This window comes from Solanum lycopersicum, chromosome 11 (genome assembly GCF_036512215.1).
Source record: "Solanum lycopersicum chromosome 11, SLM_r2.1".
NCBI lineage: Eukaryota > Viridiplantae > Streptophyta > Magnoliopsida > Solanales > Solanaceae > Solanum > Solanum lycopersicum.
Window position 1 is genome coordinate 8,805,660 of NC_090810.1, and position 23,213 is coordinate 8,828,872.

Here is a 23,213-nt window from a genome sequence, read left to right on the forward strand (position 1 = left end):
GATAATTAATATAAATAATTAACACATTGACAACACAAATTATGGAACTTTTGATACTTTATTAATTGTTACATTAAATGCAGGTAGCACGTTTTGAATATGTATAGTTGCACTTTTTAGGGAGTTTAATTTAAGTTAAATATATGATTAGCACGATTTTAGGGATATTAAACATTTTCAAATTATCATCATTGCCTTAAATATCTGTAGTTAGTTAAAATGATATTATTTTTTTGAATTAATTTCTTAAAAAACTCTACCAGATTTTAACAATTATTTTCAGATTTTCAAAATATTTTCATATTGGCATTTTCAAACATATTTGCATCAACGTTACATGTAGTTTTCTTTCCAAATTTTCACGATTATTTTCAGATTGTTATCAACGTAGTAGTCATTTTTTCCCAAAATTTCAGGATTATTTTCATAGCTGAAACGTTGTATGAATACTATATGAACATTTTATGTATGACAATAAAGTTCAATGTATATGTATAATGTATAAACATTGTATGAATTATGAATTCATATTGAACTTGGATATATTCAACAGAAACAAATGGTATATATATGACATTGTATGAATACTGTAAGAACATTGTATGAATATTATATGAACATTTTATAAATGTCAGTATAGTTCAATGTATAATTATAATGTATAAACATTGTATGAATTATGAATTCATATTGAACTTTGACATATCTAACAGAAACAAATGATATATATATGACAATTTTTTACGAAATCAAACTTTATAAATGTCAATGATAATAACTGCAATCAATAAAACAAAACGTGTTTCTAACATTTAAAATAACATAATAACCAATGTAACATTACAAAATCATTGTTTTTGCACTGGATAATTTGAACATGTCTTTCTATTGTGTCCAACTTGACGGCATCTACTGCAAGTCATTTTTGTCCTTTTGAAATCACGTCATCAAACCTCTTCCATCTTTCAAGTTGTGGTCTACCCGTTGTTCTCTTTGGACCTGAATTATTAATTTTTATATACTATAAAATTTCATTAAAAAAATCATATATACTATGCTATATTAAATTGACATTCAATTAAATTCATACACAAATCATACAAACTAAATACAAGAGTTCATACAAAAATCATACAATATTAATACATATTCGATGAACATTTAATTCAATTCATACAGAAATCATACAACTATATGTCACAGTTCATACACAATTCATACAATATCAATACATATCCGATTTTTTAAAAAAAACAAGTCTGTGACTTTTGAAAATACAAACCAATACTCATTTAGTATGAATACGTCAATTCATACATCAAAATCAGAAAATAAAATATACAGTTGCAATACTTATTATAATAGTTAAAATTATAGGATATACAACATTAATACATATATTCATACACATACATTAATACCATTTTGTATGCATCATTATCCATTTCCTAAATTTCTGGGTATTATTATGATTAGAACTTGGGTCTTGCATCCACCAGGTCTTTGGTTAATAATGAAAAAGAGCAGCAGTTACTGAGTGATTAATATATCACTTGTATATAGAAGGAAGAAAGCAGCCTTTCTCAAATTTTGCTTTTATAGGGTACTATCTAGTGAAGTATGATTTTGAAGCTAGATGTTGTTTATATGATTTTGGGATTCAATCTTCCTTCTTAAAGATGACAATGAGATATACCAAAATTAGAATATAAAATTCAAATCAACAAAAAGGCCCTTTACTTTATCCCTTTTTGGCAATTTGATTATGTTAGCAAGTTGAGCCGTAGTGTTGATTAAACTGTAATAGTAAAAATGCTGAGATAATCTTGTGTGTATTTGCGACATTATATTTATCTCTCAGCCCTATCAGTTGGTATGCTTGATGAACACTAATTCCTTGTTAAGAAACATCATTGTCATAAGTTTGTAATACCACTAATGGGGAAGATGATTGAGGCCAGATTTGGGTAAGATCAAAAAATGATTGCACGTTTGGAAGAGATGATGATTAAGGCGGAATTTTGGGGAAGATGAAAATATCTTCGCGAGTGATGGGGAGAGATGGAGTGTATTGGGGAAAGATGAGCGTGTATTGGTTGAGATGGGGTTGGATAGTTATTGGGTAACCGTATAATAGGAAATTAATTAAAATTAGATCCCTATTATTTAAATTTTATTTTTTAAAAGGTAACTATATAATGTGAAGTTTAATTAATAATAATTTATTATTTATATTAAAAGTTTTAAAAGGTAATTGATTAATCAGTAAAAATTTAAAGAGTTTGGTTTATAAAAGGTAAGTGAATATATGAAAGTAATTATTTAAACATATTAATTATTATTTAAATAATAAATTAATTTTTTTTAATTAATATATTATTAATTGATATGCTATAACTTGATAATAATATGATATAAATAGTTTATTTTTAAAGAGTATGAATTTTTTTTTAAAAAAATAATATATCATTAATTAATATGCTAACTTAATAATAATATACTATAAATAGTCTATTTTTAAAGAATATAATTATAACTTGATACTTATTATCTTAAATGTGTGTGAGATATTAATTTTACTTTTCTTTTTTAGAAAATAATTTCCAAAATCAAAAGCATGACTTGGAAATAGTCAAAGTCTTTTAGTAGTATTTTGTTAATTAATTAAAAATGACTCCAAACCAATCAAATATGATAAATATGGAAGACTTGCAGTAAATGTTTAGACGTTCTCATTTCACTTTTCTATGTTATGGCTATTTTCTCTGACCCCACAGAGACTAATTTTGGCCTTTAATTTAGTCAAAGTTCCCTCGATAATCCGTCGTTTGGACATGAGATATAAAATTATGTCGTGAAGTTAAAATAATATGAAGTTAAAATTTTATTTTAGACATATAATTTTAATTTCTAAAGTTGTACGAGTATTTTTTCCATAAAAATTCAATTACTGTGAAACCTATTCAAATTGATACTATCTTATCAAATAATAAGTAAGTCAGAGTTCATAATAAAATATCAAAATATCCTAAAATGTATAATTACTTTCTTTTGTAAAAATCTCATTGTCATAACAATAATAATAACTAATCGTTATTTTTTAATATAATCATTTTACACGGTACAAATAAATTCCTGAGGATAGTTGAGCTTCTTTTGAGGTGTTGTCTTTATATGGTGATGATGTTACATAAATAGCTAACTCGAAAGACTCCCTGAAATAATAAGATGATCAAAGAAATCATTTAAAGCTAAATTAGTATTCCTTTTGTCCCTAATTATTTGTTCAATTTTTTTTCTAGTTGTCCTTAGTTACTTGTTCATTTTGATAAATCAAGAACGTATAATTTTTTTTTATCTATTATACCCTCAATTAATTACTTGAAAAAGATAGAACTTCTTGAAAATCTTAAATTTTTAATTCATCCATTTCATAATTAATAGGGGTAAAATGATAAATTAACTATGTTAATAATTATTTTCTTAATTAGCATATCAATACAAAAGTGGACAAGTAATTAGGGACATGAGAGTATATGTTGTGTGAATAATTGTGATTTATGATACATGACCTACTTTGATATTATATCATACACTAGGTAAATTTGTCCGCTCTCTGCATGGGGTTGTGAACTACGTCAATAATCTAGTTCTGAACAGTTGATAGTATAAGTGTTTTTGAGTGGGTATATCCCTACGATAAATTGTCAAGAATATTGTATCCAAAGATGAAATGAAATATTTTTTAATCTTAAAACTAAAAAGATTTGATTTCAAGTGTTTCTGCATTTCGTTATTAATTCTTCATATTACGATAGTTATTCATCAAGTCTTAAGAATAGTATATGTAATTATTTTATTGTCTATATTTATATTTTCAAAAAATGATACAAATATTTGATCATTGACTGCGAGAGTTTTTCTTTCATTCAAAGTCTCTACATACAGAATCTAAATACTACACATCTTATATAATTAGTTATGTATTTGATATGTTAATTAAAATATAAAAACACAATTTTTAAAATTTAATAAAATAACATATATCGCTCAAATAATTTAGATTAATTAATGTCTTAGCAGGTCCTTTATTCAAAAATGACTCCAAACCAGTCAAATACTATAATGTATAGACGTTCTCATTTCCTTTTAATTTCTCTGACCCCACAAACACTAATTTTAATTTTGACCTTTAATTTAGTCAAAGTTCCCTCAATTAGCAATCGTGATATGCAATGTAAAATCATGATATAGTGAATTGATTTAATATGAAATGGAATTTTATTTTGATATCATAAATTGTATATGTATTTTTTCTTCATAAATATAAAAACTTCATAAGTTGTGAAAATTGTTTAAATTGATACAATATTATCAAATAAGTAAATCATAGTTCATAACTAAGGTACCAAAAATACCTAAAGTGATATCTCCCATTTTCTTGTTATAAATAAATGTTTTTCATTGTGAGCTTTAAAATACGCACAATTTTATATATAAATATCATAGCCATCGATAGTAGTAACTGATTCTTTTTTAATATAATCATTTCACATTGTACAGATGGATTCTCAAAAATAATTGAACTTCTTTGAGGTATTGTCAAGATATGGTGATGTTACATGAATAGTTATGTTATCCAAAATACTCCCTTCAAATAGTAAGATGAACGGAAACGATTTACAAGCTATGATTATCATAAGATTTGTATTTCTAAGTAGTTGAAACTATTTACAAGCTAAACAAAGAAAATTTTTCCCAAAAGCATCTTATTGAAAACACTTTCGAGCAAAATACACTTGCGAATTATTTGGTAGAGTGTAAAAAATGGTGTTCAATAGGGGTCTTGGTAATGCTAGGTAGGGTTGTTCAAAATCGAATAGAATCCAACTTTACTCTGAACCAAAAAAGAACATTGATTTATTTGTAATGGGTTATTGTTTAGTTGTTTCGATATTGATTTTGATTCAACTTTTTTTTATATCGAGGTATCCGTTCTTAACAGGTTTGACATTTTCTCTAACTGGTTCATCGGTAATCCGATAATAAATTTAAAATATATTATATCATTCACTATGTAGAGTGCTTTACTTAGGAATTAATTTCAGACTTTCTTAAACTCTTGATTATTCTACAGTGTGTCGGTACGTTCTCTTGAGCAAGATGCAACCTGTCCATTTATGTGCATGGTTCATTTGGTTTGTTACCTTATTTCTATGTGATTTTAAATTTTAACGATTAATCTAATAACGACTAATGAGAGATAAAACAATATCTTAATAGTTATATAACAATTAGCATGTCTACACCGATAATCGATACATTGAACTGATTATAAACATAGAATTATAATCAAACAAGACCAAAGCCTAATGCTGGAAATATTTCTTATCCACTATTTGATTTAGTGTATTAAGGACAATTTTGTCTTGAACTTACTTATACATATAGTAATAGCCCTAATACTACTAATACCATGGCTTGCAATGTACTAAATAGAGTGTATAACTAATACATGTATCAGTTATACATAAGCTGAAAATCTCACTAAACAAAGGATTAGATAATATCGTGTCTATTATATGTATTAGAATCACTATACATCCCACCAAACAACCCCTTAGAAGCACTTTTAAAAACCTTGTCAAACGCCAATTAATCTACAACAAGAGTTTTTGATAATTATTGGTCAAACACAAGCCCCTCACCAAAAGTATTTATTTGGAAAGTAATTTTTTTCCTCAGTTTATTTTTATTTGTCCACTATAATAAAAATAGATATCTAACAATACTTGTCCATTTTAAAATATTAAGAGATAATTTACCCTTTTGTGTCAACAACTTTATCTTTGCTATTAAATACTATTTAATACATTATATATTCAAAGGTAATACAGTAATATCATCCATATTATTTATTGTTTTTTAAGGTGTGTATCAAATCAATAGAGGACATCTTAAGGTATGAGTCAAATAAATAGGGGACAACTATTATTAAACAGAGAAATTACTTTTCAAAATAAGCTGTTGATCTTTCTCCTCTTCTATCTGATGGATGCATGCATGCATAATGGAGTAGTAGTGGCATATGAATGAAAGTATCAATCATGTCCACATACAACACAAGGGAGATTAATTCTAATTGTCAAAAATAATTGTGGAACTTGTTTCATGGGTCTTTCAACACTAATGTTGACCTTTCTCCTTTGTTGATAATGGCTTCTTGTGCATGCATAATATGGCCTACTAATATTTGTCAGTTCAATTCTTGGAACCAAATGCAAACCACAAATGATTTCAAAGTATGTCTATCTTTCTTCTATTCTGTGCTTGTCTTTCTTTTTACCTCTGGTGTTTTCCCAATTGGCCACAAATCAATTTAATGTCATGAGAAGTGTCTATGATCTGTTTCAGAAAGATACTGGTGTTTCTTTTGTATGGAATGGAACTGATAAAGCTTCAACCCCATGTTCTTGGAAAGAGGTTTCTTGTAATTCTGATAATTCTTCCATTACCAAAGTTACCTTTTCATTGTTCTCTATTTCTAGCTCTGAATTCTTGCCTTTTATTTGTCAAATTGATACTTTGGAGTCTCTTGATGTTTCCCAAAACTTTTTGAGCTCTATCCTAAATGAGTTCATCACTGTTTGTGGGGGAATTAGTGGGTTGAAATTGTTGAACTTTAGTGGGAATAGATTGGAGGGTTTTTTGCCTACTTTCACTGGTTTTGGAAAGTTGGAGTCTTTAGACTTTTCTTTTAATAACTTGAAGGGAAAAGTTGACTTGCAGTTGAATGGATTGAATTCACTCAAGAGTTTGAACCTTAGCTCTAACAGGTTTAATGGTTCAGTTCCAACCAGTCTTGGAAAATTTAATCTTCTGGAGGAGCTTCATCTTTCTGAAAATGCTTTTCAAGGTGAATTCCCCACTCAAATTTTGAACTTTGGCAACTTAACTTTGATTGACCTTTCTCTAAACAGACTATCTGGTGTAATACCTGATAGAATAGGTGAACTTTCCAAATTGCAAGTCTTGATCTTGTCCTCCAATAGATTGAGTGGCACCATCCCACAATCCCTTAGGAATATCACAATGCTGACGCGTTTTGCTGCGAATCAGAATTATTTTGTTGGAAATATACCCTTTGGTATAACCACATACCTGAGGAATTTGGACCTCAGTTTTAACACATTAAATGGTACAATTCCTCAGGACCTCTTATTCCCAATGAACTTGCAGTTTGTTGATCTCACTTCCAATAAGTTAGAGGGACCTGTTCCTTCAAACATGTCGATAAATCTGATCAGGTTGAGATTGGGGCAAAATGCTTTGAATGGGTCATTTCCATCTGCTTCTTTTGAAAGACTTCAAAGTTTGACCTACTTGGAACTGGACAACAACCAGTTAACTGGACCAATTCCTTCTGAATTGGGGAAGTGCCAAAAGTTGGCCCTTTTGAACTTAGCTCAGAATAAGCTGAGTGGTGTAATTCCTGTTGAGTTGGGTGATATGTCTAATCTTCAGGTACTGAGTCTTCAATCCAATAACCTAGTTGGAGAAATCCCAAGTAATATCTCACAGTTGAACAGATTGCAGAAACTCAATTTCAGCTCGAATTCGTTGACTGGTTCCATACCAAGTTCATTATCAAGTTTGAGAAGTCTCACAAACTTGAATTTGCAGGGGAATAAACTAAGCGGTCGAATTCCGGTTGACATTAGTAACTTAAATGTGCTGTTAGAACTCCAACTTGGAGGGAACCAACTCGGTGGGCCTATTCCTGATATGCCATTGAGTTTACAGATTGCTTTGAATCTGAGTCACAATCTTTTTCAAGGACCTATACCAAGTAGTTTTTCTAGATTGACTTCATTGGAAGTTTTGGATCTCTCTTACAACAGGTTCTCGGGTCAGATTCCAGAGTGCCTGGCGGGAATGAAAGGCTTGACTAGGTTGGTGCTTTCAAACAATCAACTGTCTGGAGTTGTTCCAAAGTTTGGAAGTTTTGTCATTGTTGATACAGACGGAAATGGGGTTCTGATCTATCCTTCACCAGTTGCAAAATTGGAATACAATGACAAAAAGGGAAAGACATTGTCATCAACCATAATCCTCCTCCTCTTTGTTTTAGGTGGCTTTGGTTTTGGTATATTTGCAAAATTTTGTATACAGTACGTTGTTTCAAATAGCCTGCACCAAACTAAGGTTTGCTGGATCACTGACGATAGCCTCCACAAGTCTCAAATTAAACTTCCCAAGACCATGGCTGCAATTTGTAGGCCAATTAACATAGTGCAAAGCAATGAGTTCTACACTTACTACAAGGTTATGATGCCTTGTGGTATGTGCTATTGCATCAAGAAGATTACGAAGAAGAGCAAGTCGTTTAACTTGCATAGCTTTGAAAGTTTCAAACAAGGGCTTGCTAATATAAGCCACCTTAGCAATTACACCATGGTCCCCCTTGCTTATGCTGTCGAATCTGATAATGCATTTATCTTTTATGAATACCCTCAACATGGAACACTCTTTGACCTCCTTCATGGAAGATGTGATGACAACGTTGTAGACTGGAGCAGTCGCTTCACCATAGCTGTTGGCATTTGTAGAGGTTTGGCTATCTTACATGGAGGCTCTCTCTTCAGCGATCAGGTCCTCCTCCTCCATGTTTCATCAAGCAGCATCTTTATGAAATATTTGAACCAGCCCTTAATTGGAGATATTGAGCTAGGGAGGGCATTTAATTCTTCACAGTTTTCTGTAGCAGTGGGATATGTTCCTCCAGGTAAACTGACCCTTCTTTGCTTTTGCGACGATGATGTGATTCAAATGTTAAACAAGTAATTATTGAATGTTCTATAATTCATGTCTTCTCATGAAATTTTCTATCTATCTATATAACAATCACTAACTTCACTTTACACACTATCTTACCTACATTTGAGGAGGCAATTCAGAGTCCTCTAAGGATTATCATGAATCCCTTTGTCTGATTCTTCATCGAGAAACTTTATGGTGTTTTGTATCTTGAGAGTTTGAAACCAAAAATTATATCTAATTAGGTAGGAAGATAACTACGACACAGAGACATCACGTCGTCCATAAACCAACAGGAACCAACTTTCATTTTTCTTAGTCTTTGCAACTTTAAGGACTTCATTTATAGTTACTGTTCTTATACTACTAATACTACTACACTTGAGTCTCAAATAAGTTGAAATCGGCAGTAGGAATCTTAACTGACTATGTTGCTCCATATAGTTCATGTCTTTTTAAGTGGTAAGATCGGATAGAAGGAAGGGGAAGGAAAATATTCGACGTGATTGAACTTTACATCTATCGGATTTATGACAGCAACTTATTAAATTTCTCTCTCCTTTATGCAGGATACCAGCTCACTAAATAACTAGTGCTTATTTTCTTTCTGTTATATAAGTCAATGATTTTTCATGTAATGTTTGTATTTGCAGAATATGCATATGTGATGGAAGTGACTGAGGCTGGTAATATGTATAGCTTTGGGGTAATAATGCTTGAGCTTCTAACAGGGAAACCAGCAATTAGTGAAGGAACAGAGTTGGCTAAGTGGATTATTCAGCATGAAGATTTGAATGAAGTTGTTGACAGCAGAGTGAGTGGGAATTCTGTTCAAGTTCATCAACAAATGCTTTTAGTGCTTGAAATTGCTCTGCAATGCTTAAGTGTCTCTCCAAATGAAAGACCTGATGCCAAAGAACTACTAGAGACTTTGCTAACTTTGGGCCAACAGTTCGGTATTTAATCACACATTCGTATAATACCTTTGTATTTCTACCTCATGTTATGTTGCTCAGACTTTTAAAAAAATTGATTTCGGTTGCATGGTGTATCCCCCCAAAGGTAGTGCATTTTGGGATGATCCAGGGTGCAGCAATATTTTTGGCTTGTCTAAAAAGCATAGACCTCAATGTCCTTATTATGTCGTTTATGATTTTTGCACCTCTTAAGAAAGATAATTAATAGTGTCAATCATATGTTTGTCTGTACTATCCTATTGGGTGAGAGTTTCTTATTGGTTGGGAAGCAGGGGAATAAGAGACTAAGCCTCAATCTGAACAAACTTATCACTCCTTTAGCCTTGCTGGGATCTCACTGATCTATGGTGAGGTGATATCTCATGCTCCTTCTAAATAAGTTATAGCTGATAACACTTATTTGGATCTAGACATGACTTACCAACATTGAAAGAAATCTAAAATAGCAAATAAGAAAACCTAATATCCCTTCACAGAATCACAAAATATGGATATAGCGCACAACATTTTTAGAAGTATGATTCCATTAAGACATCGGTAAATGACTCACAAGAAAATAAATGCTTTGATATCAAGTTCATCACACCCTAATTAGGTGCTAGCGATTTGTTTAATATTCTCTTCTTATAATGCTAATAATGCTCAAGTATACCTTGTCTACTCTAAGGTGTCTTAGACATATAGCTGATACTAGCTGGCTGAAATTATGCCTTGGACTTGGTAAGCTCTCTTTAGGACAAACATTTGCTCTAGAAAAAGACCTAGCTTTTGGTCATGATTTTTTCTCTCTTTTTCAGCTCCGTAATATACGTTTGTCCATAAAATATTGAAAAATTCCAGAATTAAACTCGGAATTATAGGAATTTGAAAATGTTGTTGTTTTCACTCAAAACTACTCACAAAAATTCAAAAACAACTCCAATTTGTATCCATGGCCAAACCCAGCTCCAGTTTTCAAGAATCATTTTTGACTTCGAAAACAAAACTACTTTTTTCAAATACTCACAATTCTCATGGTCAAGGCTATTTCCTTGTTAGCACCTTGATGTTACAGTTCTCAGTCATTTTATTTTTTTGGTACTTGGAAAGTACTTGTTAAAAATCCTAGAATATTTCATAAGCAAAATTACCTAAATCAGCGAAGAGCAAAAACTCCATTCCTTGATTGCATTTCTCAAAGTAGCAAATCTTCGTGTTTGTGACCTTCATTAGCCGGGATATCTACATGTGCCAGATCTTATCATATGCACATTGCACAAGGTAGAAAAGAGTATACAGTGTGTGCATCACATCCTGTATTAATAAAGATTAAATGACACAATGCAACTTCAGAAACGAGCCCAAAACTGAGAATCAACGAGATATCCCTCTATCCATGAGTATCTATTCTATCAATAAATATAGATTTCATTTATGTAAAATGTTATGATAGACTTACCATAGGGATTTCTGGTGGATGAAATCTTTCGTGAAGCTAGTCCAGAAAGTCTAATTCACTGAAACCACATCTTGTGCTTCCTTTTGCAGCCGAATTTGTTATTCCTTGGTTGATGAAGAACAGGTCTAGATTGACTTGGAATAATATTTCAAAAGAAGAAAGCACGTTATAAGTTAGGTTGGACACTGAAAATGAAAACCAGATTACATGATTATATTTGAAAAATGAGAAACCAGTAAAATAACACAGCAAAGTGAATCAACTTGTCGCCAAGAAGCAGTAAGAGGTATACAATAATTTTATATGTACAAATTCCCTTAGAAGCTGGAAAGTTTTACATTCCTCTTTACACTTCACTTTACACTAAAGGTTCAACTGAAACAAAAAAAGATTTTCAAATACTCCTCATATCTGATATCATCCTTTGAACAATGACAACAGCCTTCTATACTGTCTCATTCCAAATTGCCAAGAAAATGCAAAATGTGTTGCCTCTGAAACTCATTCCCTTCAGCTCCTATGTAATATCCGGCTTGAAATTTTGTCCATCACAGGTTCTCAATTAAAACCCATCATGAAACCAGCTTAGGTCGTAACGACTTCTATCCATCTCCTTTGGCATTCCTACAGTTGTTTATGCAAATTTCAATTGTGCCTGAGGTCAGGTCACAGGAAGACCTTACCCTTGTGTCGGGACAATTCCTCCATTTGATGTAGAGAGGAAAGTGCCATAATTCCTTCCGCAGCAAATCTTTAGATCTGCATCATCAGAATATAGCCAAAACTGCCAGTATAAGCATGACTCTAATTCCATCTCTTCTGCTGTCATTTATTGTCTTGGAATCTTTTTCATGAGATTTTATTGATTTTCATAAATCTGCTGAAAACTGAAGGATTTCTAAATGATGATTATCACGGTGTCATTATACTTGAAAGACAGATGTATGAACACCCCCATACCCATACAAACCACTAGTACAAAAGCTATGCCATCTTCAATCTGGGACTAGCAAGATTGATTTTGGACCTTTTTTTAGCAGGATGAGCCTCCATTCGGTATCTTTAAACCTCTTCCAAATGATCTCATACCCCAAGCCCAAGTACAATGGACTCTGTGAGGATTCATCTCTAAGGTCTTCACAGCAGCATGCAAAGCTCATATATAGAACTTCTTGATATATTTGTAAATTGAATTCAGCTAACCCAAACGGGCTCTAAGCAGTCAGGAATCAGCTAGAAGCATGTCAACATTTTGCAAAACCCTTTCAACAGACTCATGAGTACAGAGGTACCTAGTCCAAGAATGAAAGCTTACATGTCGCTACCACATAAGTCCCTCTATTGATTAGAGTTTAGAATTATATTCAGCATCCTTCATATTAATCGCTAGTTTTCCAGCATATTAGCAGCACACGCATGCTTCCTTTCATCAGGTATAAAACAGTTAGAACAATCAGATATGTCAATCCAGGTACAACTAACCTCCTTTTACGAACCCACTCTGCACATTCCCCTTCTAACACCTGTGGTGAACGGCTTTCTTCCTCTGCATACTCTGATATTTCACACAGCTTACTGGCAACTAATTTCTCCGGGTTCAAGATGTCTATGAACTCAGTAGGAAGCAAGGATCAATCCAGATAATCCCAAGACATCTCCCTTCTCACCCAACTGCTGAGGAAAAACATCTGCTTCAACCACCCGTCTGACTCTTCCTGACATATCAACAATGCTGACCACTGATCCATATTCTCTGTCCATCAACTCAAACCTTTTGAAGACCATCATCAACCAATGCAGTCGCAAGCAAACCAGATTGCTAGAAAGGAAAAAATTCATGTTTGTAACCGCTCTGCAGTGGAGATGTAACAGCGCTGGAGCTTTTTCACCCATCTATGCTGACCGTCTCGCTTGTGGTAATCCTGTATGGAGTAAATAGACCACCGAATTGGATGTTCAATAAATTGGCCACATCCAGAGATCAAAATTTTTCTCATGAACGCAAGATGAAAAAGAAGCACCATCAAAGGACAGAATCAAGTCTAATGGGAAAGAAGATCAGGTCATAAATCAGCTGAACCTTACTGTCAGAAACTTGTATTAACTTGCACCTAGAAGTAGCTAAGAGATGCTACCCAACAAATAGGATATTTCATTTCAAGTGGATTAATGTCCAACAATGAACTCGTGCACATTTGCATTGATATTAATTGAACTGCATCCAGGTGACTTCTTAACACCTAAATCCCTCATAGTTCCTCTGACCTTTGATGCATCTTCCCATCTGCCAGAAGATGCATAGGTGTTCGCCAGAAGTGTATGAGTGCTAGAATCATAAGATTCAATCTCCATGAGCAGTTCAGCCACACGTTCACCAACATCAACATTGCCGTAAATTCTGCAGGCACTGAGCAAAGCCCCGTATATTGGAACTATAATCTTATTGTCTCTATTGGGTATCTGAGATATCATTACTTCAGCTTCACTTAGGAGCCCAGCACGACCAAGTAGGTCTATTAAACAACCATAATGTTCTAACTTTGGCTGAATCGCATGAATCCTACTCATTGCATGGAAATACTTGCGGCCTTCTTCTACCAAGCCCCCATGGCTACATGCACTTAACACTCCAATATAAGTGATATCATCAGGGTGAAATCCAGCCTGTTCCATTTCTGAGAACAGTTCCAGTGCCTTCCTAGTGTTCCCGCTCATGGCTAGAGCACAAATAATTGAAGTCCAAGATGCAGTATCTTTCTCTTCTAATTCATCAAATATTTCCTTCGATTTTTCTATACAACCACACTTTGCATACATCTCTATAAGGGCCGTACCAACAACGGCAGTAACAGTTATTCTGTTTTCTTTCATGTAATCATGAATCCATTCCCCTTGTTGCAGGGCTCCTAACTGAGCACAACCAGTGAGAAGAGCAACCAGTGTGTATTTGTCAGGTTTAATCCCCTGAATTTGCATCGAACGGAACAGGTCCATTGCATCATCAACACAATTGAATTGCACATACCCATTAATCATAGTTGTCCACAGAACTAGATCCCTAACTGGACTCCTCTCAAAAAGTTTTCTAGCTTCATCCAATTGACCATTATTAACATACCCCAATACCATACTAGTCCAACATATCACATTTTTCATTGGCATATCATCAAATATCTCCCTAGCCACTATCAAGCATCCACACTTACAATACATATCGACCAACGCATTCCCAATAATAAGGCTGAACTCAAGCTCTTCCACAACATATCCATGAATTTCTCTACCAATTTCCAAGCTTTTCAACGCAGTGCAAGCTGACAAAGTACTCACAACCGTAGCTTCATCAGGCTTAACACCATTTTCCTCCCTCATCTTCTTGTAAACCACAACAGCATCCTGAAACCTACCACATCTAACAAATCCAGAAATCAATATATTCCACGCCACCGAATCTCTGTTAGGCATTTCATCAAACACCTTGTTCAAACTCTCCACATAACCAAACAAACCATACATATCCATAACAGAATTACCCACATAGTTATCAAACAAAACACCAGATTTCAAGACATACCCATGAATCTTTTCACCTCCTTTCACCATTTTCAACTCACCAATAGCTTTAAACACAAATGGGTAAGTAAAATTATCAGGAAACAAGCCATGTATTTTTAATTCATTAAACAAGTAAAGGGGTTTCTTGAATTGACCCGTTTTCACATACCCTTTAATCATTACATTGTACATAAACAATGTTCGGTTCTCACAGCAACTGAAGATTTTCTTGGCATAATTAAAGTCTGTATCATCATGAGTTGTAAAAGCTAATAGCTTGTGTAAAATGCCAATGTGTTTGTGGAAATTGAGAATGATAACTTGGGCATGGATTTGTTTGAGTTTTGTAATGGATTTGCAAGTCTTAAGAAGCTCAAAGCAAGTTTTAGTGTCAATTGACCTTATGGAAGACATTATATTAGAGGATGAATACGACACAGGTTGCAAAAGAACAACTTCAATAAAATACAAAGGTATAAAAATGTTGTTAATTATGTATATTAAACATTATTACCTCCGTCCACTTTTAGTTGTCATAATTTTCTCTGTCCACTTTTAGTTGTCATAATATTCTTTTTTAGAGTCAAACAGTAAAACATTTTACTAACATTTATTCAAACTTATAATACTTTTGAATATCTAAACTTTTTATTTAAAATATCGAATTAATATAAAATGTAATATAACATTGAAATTGTCTTTCAAAAAACGCAACATAACAATAAATTAATGTAAAATCTAATTTAACATTGAAATTGTCTTTCAAAAAACACAACTAACAATTAAAAGTGAACAGATGGAATAAAGGAAATGACGCTTTAGTAAATTATTACTCAAATTGATATGGCTACGACTATGGTCAATATTTATTCAATTAGCGTAGTTCGAACTTGAATTTGTTATCTAATTTAACTCAATTTTGCTTATAAATATCTTCCATACAATGTTGATACATTATGTATTCTTCTACTTCGAAAATGAATCATGTCCACAATCATACAATGGAGAAAAGTAGTCAATAACTCCAAAAGTTTCATATTTAAGACTTGAACTCAAGACGGTTATCCATTGCTATTAGACAACTACTCCAAAGGTTCAGGGCCCAGAGGTCAAAAGAGGAATTTCCATCTTTATACGCCTTCTGTTCCTGCATCTTACTAAAATATTTGAATCATATTACTTAATCACTTATTAAATTGAATAAAATTAATTAAATTTTCCCTATTTTATCCGTACGATTAATGTAGCATTTAGAAAGTTTAAACAAATTTTAAAGATGTAACAATTTCTTTTTTCAAGAGATCAATCAATATGAACAAAGTGCAAAATAGTAAAGTTACTGAATCTATTAATAATTTCTAAAATAGAAAATGTCGATCTAATACAAGATAGAGGTAGTACCATTCATATAAAAGGATGGTTCATGATTTACAGAACTTCTCTAAATAACAAAAGAAAAGAAGACAAGGAAAAGAACTAGTGAAAGATTTGGCAAAATCTTCAAAACATTAAACAGCAATGATAATTTATATCAGGGGTGGCCATCTTAAACTTTCACCCCTTGGGACCTACATATAATAGACTCAAAGCTGTATGTTTAGTTAACTGCAAAAAGAAACCTAGAGACAAATCTAAATCTGGACTAATAGGATGAAACTATTCAGATTTCGACCATCGGCTCTGGATCAGAGGGTTCAGTCTGCGACTTGCCTGACTTACAAACGCTATTGAAAAGAATGTCTTTAATAACCTGAAAAACAAGAATAAATACATCCAACTGTCAAAACATTGTTGGATATTCGAAGAATGATATGTAATTAATGTAAGAATACAACAGCATATACCTGCGACATTAAGCCATGAACTTGCTCGACAGTAATCTTAGCACTATCACGTGTAATCTTAGCAAGCTGAGATTCTTCCTGCAAGTCAAAGGACCAACACGTTTAGTACCATGCATGTTGTATTTTGCAATTTACTGAAGGAAGGAAGCAAGCAAAAGACTACTAAAATTGAAGTAAAAATATGATAACGTTCAATACGTAGCCTGATGTTGCAGGTCAAACCTAGGTAACTATTGCCTAATCAAGCCTGATAGCACAAATACATTTAGTGTAGTGAAATAATATGGCACATCATCACCTACTGGAGCGAATTACTGATGTTATGCTTCACAAAACGTACATGGAAAGGGTATTGAAGTACAAGAAACCAAAAGCCTCCACCTTGGTACTTCTCATCCCTTTCTACAAGGGCTCCTAAAACAGTAATAGATAACAGTAATTGTGATTATAAACTTCCAGACAAAATATGGTGTTGTCTAGTCATTTGTGATTCTATTCTTGTTGCTCACTGCAATGGATCTTTGACTTTTTTCATGAGTGTACCACGAAGGATTCTGCAACTCCAACAACAACATACTAACATAATCCCACAAGTGGGATCTGGGAAGGGTAGGATATACGCAGACCTTACTCCTATCTTTGTGGGGTAGAGATGTTGTTTTCGATAGACTATCAACTCAAAAAAAGAAAAATGAAGTCGTTTGCAAGGGAAATATGACAAGTGCACTAGCAAAGATACAAAATAACCAAAACGAGAAACCAAGACATGCTAGATAACAACATACCCAATATAATACCACCAGTAGGGTCTAGGGTCTAAGGAGGGCAGAGTGTATGCAAACCCTATCCCTACCCTCGTGGAGGCAGAGCTATTGTCTCCGACAGACCCTCGGCTCAAGTGTAACAAATCAAAGTATTTACGGAAAAGAAATGGATAGTGGAGAAAACATGCCACCTAATAAGAAAAGTAGTACAAAGCATTCCGAGAAAAGAAACAATAACAACTAAATAATGCAGTAATTGAAAAGGAAATACATGTATAAGACTAGTACTACAACAAACACAGTGCTCCCAACTCCCACCAAGCCTAAACCCGCCATAAAGCAAGTCAAAGTTCAATTGCCTACTCTTCTACCCTGATTTGCAACCTTCTACCATCCCCTATCTAAGATCATGTCCTTGATAAACGGAAGTTGCGCCATGTCCACTCTAAATCACCTTTACCCAATAAATTTTTTCGCCTACTCTATCTCTTCTTGTACCCACTATCTATATCAAACCTCTCACATTTCTTAACCGGGGCCTTTGTGCATCCTGATCTTGTCCACCAATAAAGGTAACATGTAACAAATGGACGAAGTAGAAGATACTACCCAAGTACTAAACAAGAATACTGCTAGTAGGAAAAACGGGGACTAGCCCCCCCGCCTCACCCACCTAAAGGTGCTATAATACTACTTACCTTCTACCTTAATTATAAACATCTTAACTTTCCTTTCTAGGATAAGGTCCACATTAAGCCAGAAGTGTGCTATGTCCAGTGAAATCACCTACCCCTGCACTTCTTTGTCTTGCCTCTAGCACTCCTGACATCCACTATACCCAACCTCTCACGTCTCTCGGATTCTGTAACTTCCACCACCACTATTTTGAAGAAAATGGTTACATGCCTACTAAAATAGACTTTGGAAATGGGGGGAATAGAAATGGTTGGTTCAATTGTTTTTGGGATCTACTTTATTCTATATAAATATTGCATGAGCAAAGGGAAGTGGAAAGAACACATGAAGACTGAAAATCAGTGCCAAAGGCATAAGACTGGTTTACCAAATAAGTAATTACAAAGTTTGTCCTCAAAATTTAACTAGGTTAGTTGCTACCATAATCCTAGGGTTTTTGTTTCCACTCATTTGCCTTTGACTGTTCTCTCATCACTTATATGTGTCTGCTCCAACTTCTTACGCCCCAAAGAAAATCTCAAACCCCTAATATGTAACGACAAAAACACAGGCACCTGTTGGTATTAAACAAAGAAGTTCAATAATGATGGTAGGTCCCCTCTTTTACACCTAGTTCTGGTTCACAGATCCAAAATTTGGCAAGTGATTATTTTTCACCACTCTTGATAATTGACAGAAGTTTTTATCCGCAGTTTACTATAATAAAGGACCAAACCATTCATAGGTAAGATAGGATCATATTGGCACATAATCATAATGAACTAGTTTTTTTATCTGGGGTGTTATTTTTCACATTCACATGTGAATGAGACTTTTCACTGTCCACTATATCTTTTTTCAATCTTTTTTGTTAAAGTAGAAAGAGAACGCTTCATTCATACAATCTTCTTATTGCTGAGAGTTGTATGAACCTAATCCATAATCAACTCGATTTTCTTATTGTATTGCATTACTTTCTGCTAGTTGAACTTCATAAGCACGAATTAGGTGTTCCAGTATATACGGTTTAGCAAACTCTCACCATTTAAAAGAGGAGAAAAATCAACATGTACAATTGAAGGCAAATTTATATTTAGTTCCCTTTGTTTATCCTTGCACATTTTAATTATAAGCAGTTTCATAGCCCAGCAAAATATGATCAAGAGGCCTAGTATGCTATAAGCTACAAATTTCCAAAAAGAGCCACTCTGTGAGCACAAAATATTGCCTAGGTTCATAATGTCTAAATAGGAATCACATGTCAAAAAGATTCAAAGATAGTGGTTCAACAAACACAATACTTAAGAACTGTCAAACTAATGTTCTCTTTTTCCAATTGGTCAAACTAATATTCTCAAACAAAGAGATAAGACTTGTAAGTTAAAGTACGCATTGTCAAGACTCAAGAGAAAACAAAAAAATACCTCCTTCTTCCTTTGAGAGGCTGCCACTAAGGGCCCAAAACGTGAATGGGACAGCTGATTTTCAGCTTGCTCCAACTTTTCAGCTGCATGAGTTAATGGGATCAACTAATTTTGAGGTGTTTCAATATTGTGTAAACTCATGTTCAGGATCAAATCATTATGATGATAAAAGGAAGTGGAAAAGGTAGGCAACAATGATATTACCAAGATCAGATATCTGTCCAGCAACATAGTCTCCATTTCCAAGCAAAGGAGAAGAAGAAAGTGTGTTCACCCAATACTTGTTCCATAGTAGGTCCAAGAGATGGCAATCGAGAGAGGACTTGAAATAGGTAATATCCAATGAATAATACTGCAAATTAAGAGAAAAGTTGGTGATTTAACAGTCACGAGTAAACCTGAAGTTGGAAGTCCTAGATTTAACATAAATGTGTGAGTGTATGCGTTCATGCCAATAAGCTGACCTGCTTGCAATGTACTCCGAAGTCTTCAATTTTGTTCAAAGGAATGGTCTGGTACTCTGAGATAGGGTCATCTGGAGGCTTATATCCTTCAGGATATGTTCGAAAGGCACCAATCTCAACTTTTCCAGCAGAAACAGTTCTTGTTGGATCAATAACAACTGCAAGAAAGGGCTCCTGATACTGCTGGTTAAGCATTTGTGTAGTTACATCAATGCCAGAGAGCCAGCATCCATAGCCAGGATGAGAATGATACCATCCGACCACATTCTCCAGCCGACCAGCCTATAGCATAAAGTCTTAGTAAGAGAGTGGTCTGAACAAACTATAGGACAAACACGCTCCAATTCAGAAAACCAATCCACACATAATGCATAAATCCTATATAACAATGTGTACAGGTAAAGTAATAATCAGCTCAAAATGAAATCATACATATGTACAATACATATAGAGACTCCAAGTCTATGATTATGGAAACACACATGAAGCAATAGATCAACCGGAAGAATTGACTTCTTGCTAATGATTCTAAAAATCTACATAGGTAACTATAGGACAAACACGCTCCAATTCAGAAAACCAATCCACACATAATGCATAAATCCTATATAACAATGTGTACAGGTAAAGTAATAATCAGCTCAAAATGAAATCATACATATGTACAATACATATAGAGACTCCAAGTCTATGATTATGGAAACACACATGAAGCAATAGATCAACCGGAAGAATTGACTTCTTGCTAATGATTCTAAAAATCTACATAGGTAACTAGTCAATGCAAACTGGCCTGGACGCCAACAAGAACAAAGCTTCAATCTCAATCAATTCTATCAACTCACCGCCCTGCCCCTTTTTGAACCCGTTTACAATACTTATTATATCCGAAAAGTTTCTGTAAACTGACTAGTTTAGCACTAGTATACCCTTCTCCATTATCAACACCACAACATCAAAAAGAAGAAAAAAAAAGTGATAAAAAGGCATTAACCTGCTTGTTGGTCTGTGAATATTCAACCATGTATTCATACGCATCAGCTTGAGCATTAACCCTAGTTTCAGTTCCTTCAACTGGAAGGGCAAAAGCGTCCATAACAATAATAGCATCTCCATCCGTCTTACCTTGCATTAGTCCCATTACCTCAATTGTACCTCCAGAACGCGCGTGAACAACCATCTTTAGAAGAGCAAGAGCAGAGATCTTCACGCGCTTGAAGTAGTGAGGGTCACTCGTCCACGGCTTCTCCCGCTGGAACTTAGTCTGTGCCGCATCGTCGTAGTGGAATATTGCATCCGACGCAGAGTTTTCCGGTGCCGACCCCGATGGCGCGTCCGTCGTCACGATGTTGTTTTCTAACTCCCATGTTTGTTGCGCCATCGCCGCCGACGATGCGTAAGAATTCAGAGCGTCCATTGGGAACTGAACTTCGGGGAAGAAGCAATTGCAGAGCTCTCTTCTCTGATTTTATACAAGTGAAAAATCACAAAATTAATAATTTAAAGAATTAAGAATATACCAATTTAATTTTAGATAGTATTTTAAATATTAAAATTACAAATTTAATTTCATCTTTGTACAATGGAAACTATGTACATATATTAGTTTGTTTATATAACAAGGTTGTTAAATATATATATTTAGAAACAATGAATATATTTATAAATAGTGATATTTTATAGATTAAAATATTTCACGAGATAAGTTAATTTTATTATTTTTAATCTAAATCAATATATTAATCAATCAATATATATATGAGATCTTCAGCCTGCTTACGTGACATATCTTAATGATCAGAAAAATATTTATCTATTTTTTTAATAATTTAAGTCCTTTTTTCTAATTTCTACATAATAGAATTATGTATAGATACACATATGCTGCTATTAATTAGTTACTTAATATGATCGTTACACATCCCTTAAATTAAGGAATTTCAAAAGGCTAAAAGTAAAAATCTATTTTTATTATATTTCTTTTCCTATGTCGTTTTTTAACCTTTTCTTTTTAGTTTTTATTATTACATTTTTTTATTTTAGTGTTTAACTATCATACCTTCAATTTCTATTAATTTTTAAAATAAAAATATTTTATTTATCTCTTCTCTTGTTTTTTTGGTTTTTATTATTATAATTTTTTGTAATTATTATTATTATTATACCTTTTATTTCTATTATATTTTATATTAAAAATATTTTATTTATCTCCTCTCCTTATTATTAACATAAATGTGTTCTTTAAATACCTTTTATTTCTATTATTTTTTAAAAATAAACTATATTTTATTTATCTCTTCTCCTAATTTTCATAAATGTATTTTATTTTCTATTATTTTTCATATCAATCAATCTCATTTATTTTATCGCCATTGCAGAACATTATAGACAATTTTCTTTTTAATATTTTCATTAATGCTATTAATCCTTAGTGCTTTTCCTTTTTCATCTGTTTTTATTTATATATCTTTTTTTTTAGAGGAAATACTTGTTCAATTTTAAAGAAGTAGTGAGGGTCAATGCGTTTGAATTTTGTAAAAGATATATAAATACTTCTTCAATTTTAGAAAATTCAATGGCTAAAATTGAAGAAGTATTTCTAAAAGAATTTTTTTTATAAATATGAGTTTCAATTGGAAGAGGGGATTTTTTAGAGTTGTAATTATTATAGTTTCTATTTTTCCATAAACTCCAAAGAGCAAAAGGGAAAAAATCAAGCCAGTTCTGAATGTTACTATTTTGTGGCAATCTGATGTTCTTCAAATATTGGAGCCAATGTAATTGAGAAGGAATGTTAAACTCTAGATTTTTTTTTTGCAATATAACAATGAAATAGAATATGTTTTATAGATTCCTCTTCTCTCATACAGATGGTGCATTTGTTATTAGATAACATTTTAATATGATATAGAAATGAGTTAATCAGAGGAAGAATTTAATTTCATATTATCTATAATATATTGGAGATTTTGGTTTACTATTAAGAATGGGAAAACCTAGATACTTTCCAAAGTGTGTGGAGGGAGATATGTTAAAATAACGTTTAACCAAGAGTTTCATATCTTCATTACAATATTTTGAGAAGATTGATTTTTTTTGTCCAGATAGCCGGGTAAAAATATTCATACATTTATATTTAGTATCGATAGAAATATTGTCTGCGAAGAATAAATGAGACCATTCTTGCTTCATAACAATATATCGACTTGATAATTAATATACGATGAAAGAAGTTTGGATAAATATATATATGCC

At 33.0% G+C, this 23,213-nt stretch overlaps 3 protein-coding genes across 4 annotated transcripts; 1 reads left to right on the forward strand and 2 right to left on the reverse strand.

Annotated features, from left to right (window-relative positions):
- Positions 1 to 6,003: 6,003 nt before the first annotated feature.
- On the forward strand, positions 6,004 to 10,008 carry LOC101264085 (leucine-rich repeat receptor-like tyrosine-protein kinase PXC3). The gene is made up of 2 exons (XM_004250542.5): positions 6,004 to 8,785; positions 9,471 to 10,008. The coding sequence occupies exons 1-2, from the start codon at positions 6,292 to 6,294 to the stop codon at positions 9,779 to 9,781; spliced, it is 2,805 nt and encodes a 934-aa protein (XP_004250590.3). The 5' UTR covers positions 6,004 to 6,291; the 3' UTR covers positions 9,782 to 10,008.
- Positions 10,009 to 11,529: 1,521 nt separating this feature from the next.
- Positions 11,530 to 16,100, reverse strand: LOC101264393 (pentatricopeptide repeat-containing protein At1g31430). Its single transcript, XM_004250543.5, has one exon. It carries the CDS (start codon positions 15,199 to 15,201, stop codon positions 13,399 to 13,401), a length of 1,803 nt encoding a protein of 600 aa, XP_004250591.2. The 5' UTR covers positions 15,202 to 16,100; the 3' UTR covers positions 11,530 to 13,398.
- A 66-nt stretch (positions 16,101 to 16,166) lies between these two features.
- On the reverse strand, positions 16,167 to 21,533 carry csn5 (COP9 signalosome complex subunit CSN5). 2 transcript variants are annotated; one of them, NM_001247402.2, is given in 6 exon segments: positions 16,167 to 16,537; positions 16,632 to 16,709; positions 19,495 to 19,577; positions 19,699 to 19,846; positions 19,959 to 20,240; positions 20,953 to 21,446. In NM_001247402.2, coding segments are annotated over 6 exon segments (1,104 nt in total). In that variant the 5' UTR covers positions 21,376 to 21,446; the 3' UTR covers positions 16,167 to 16,447.
- Between the last annotated feature and the right edge of the window lie 1,680 nt (positions 21,534 to 23,213).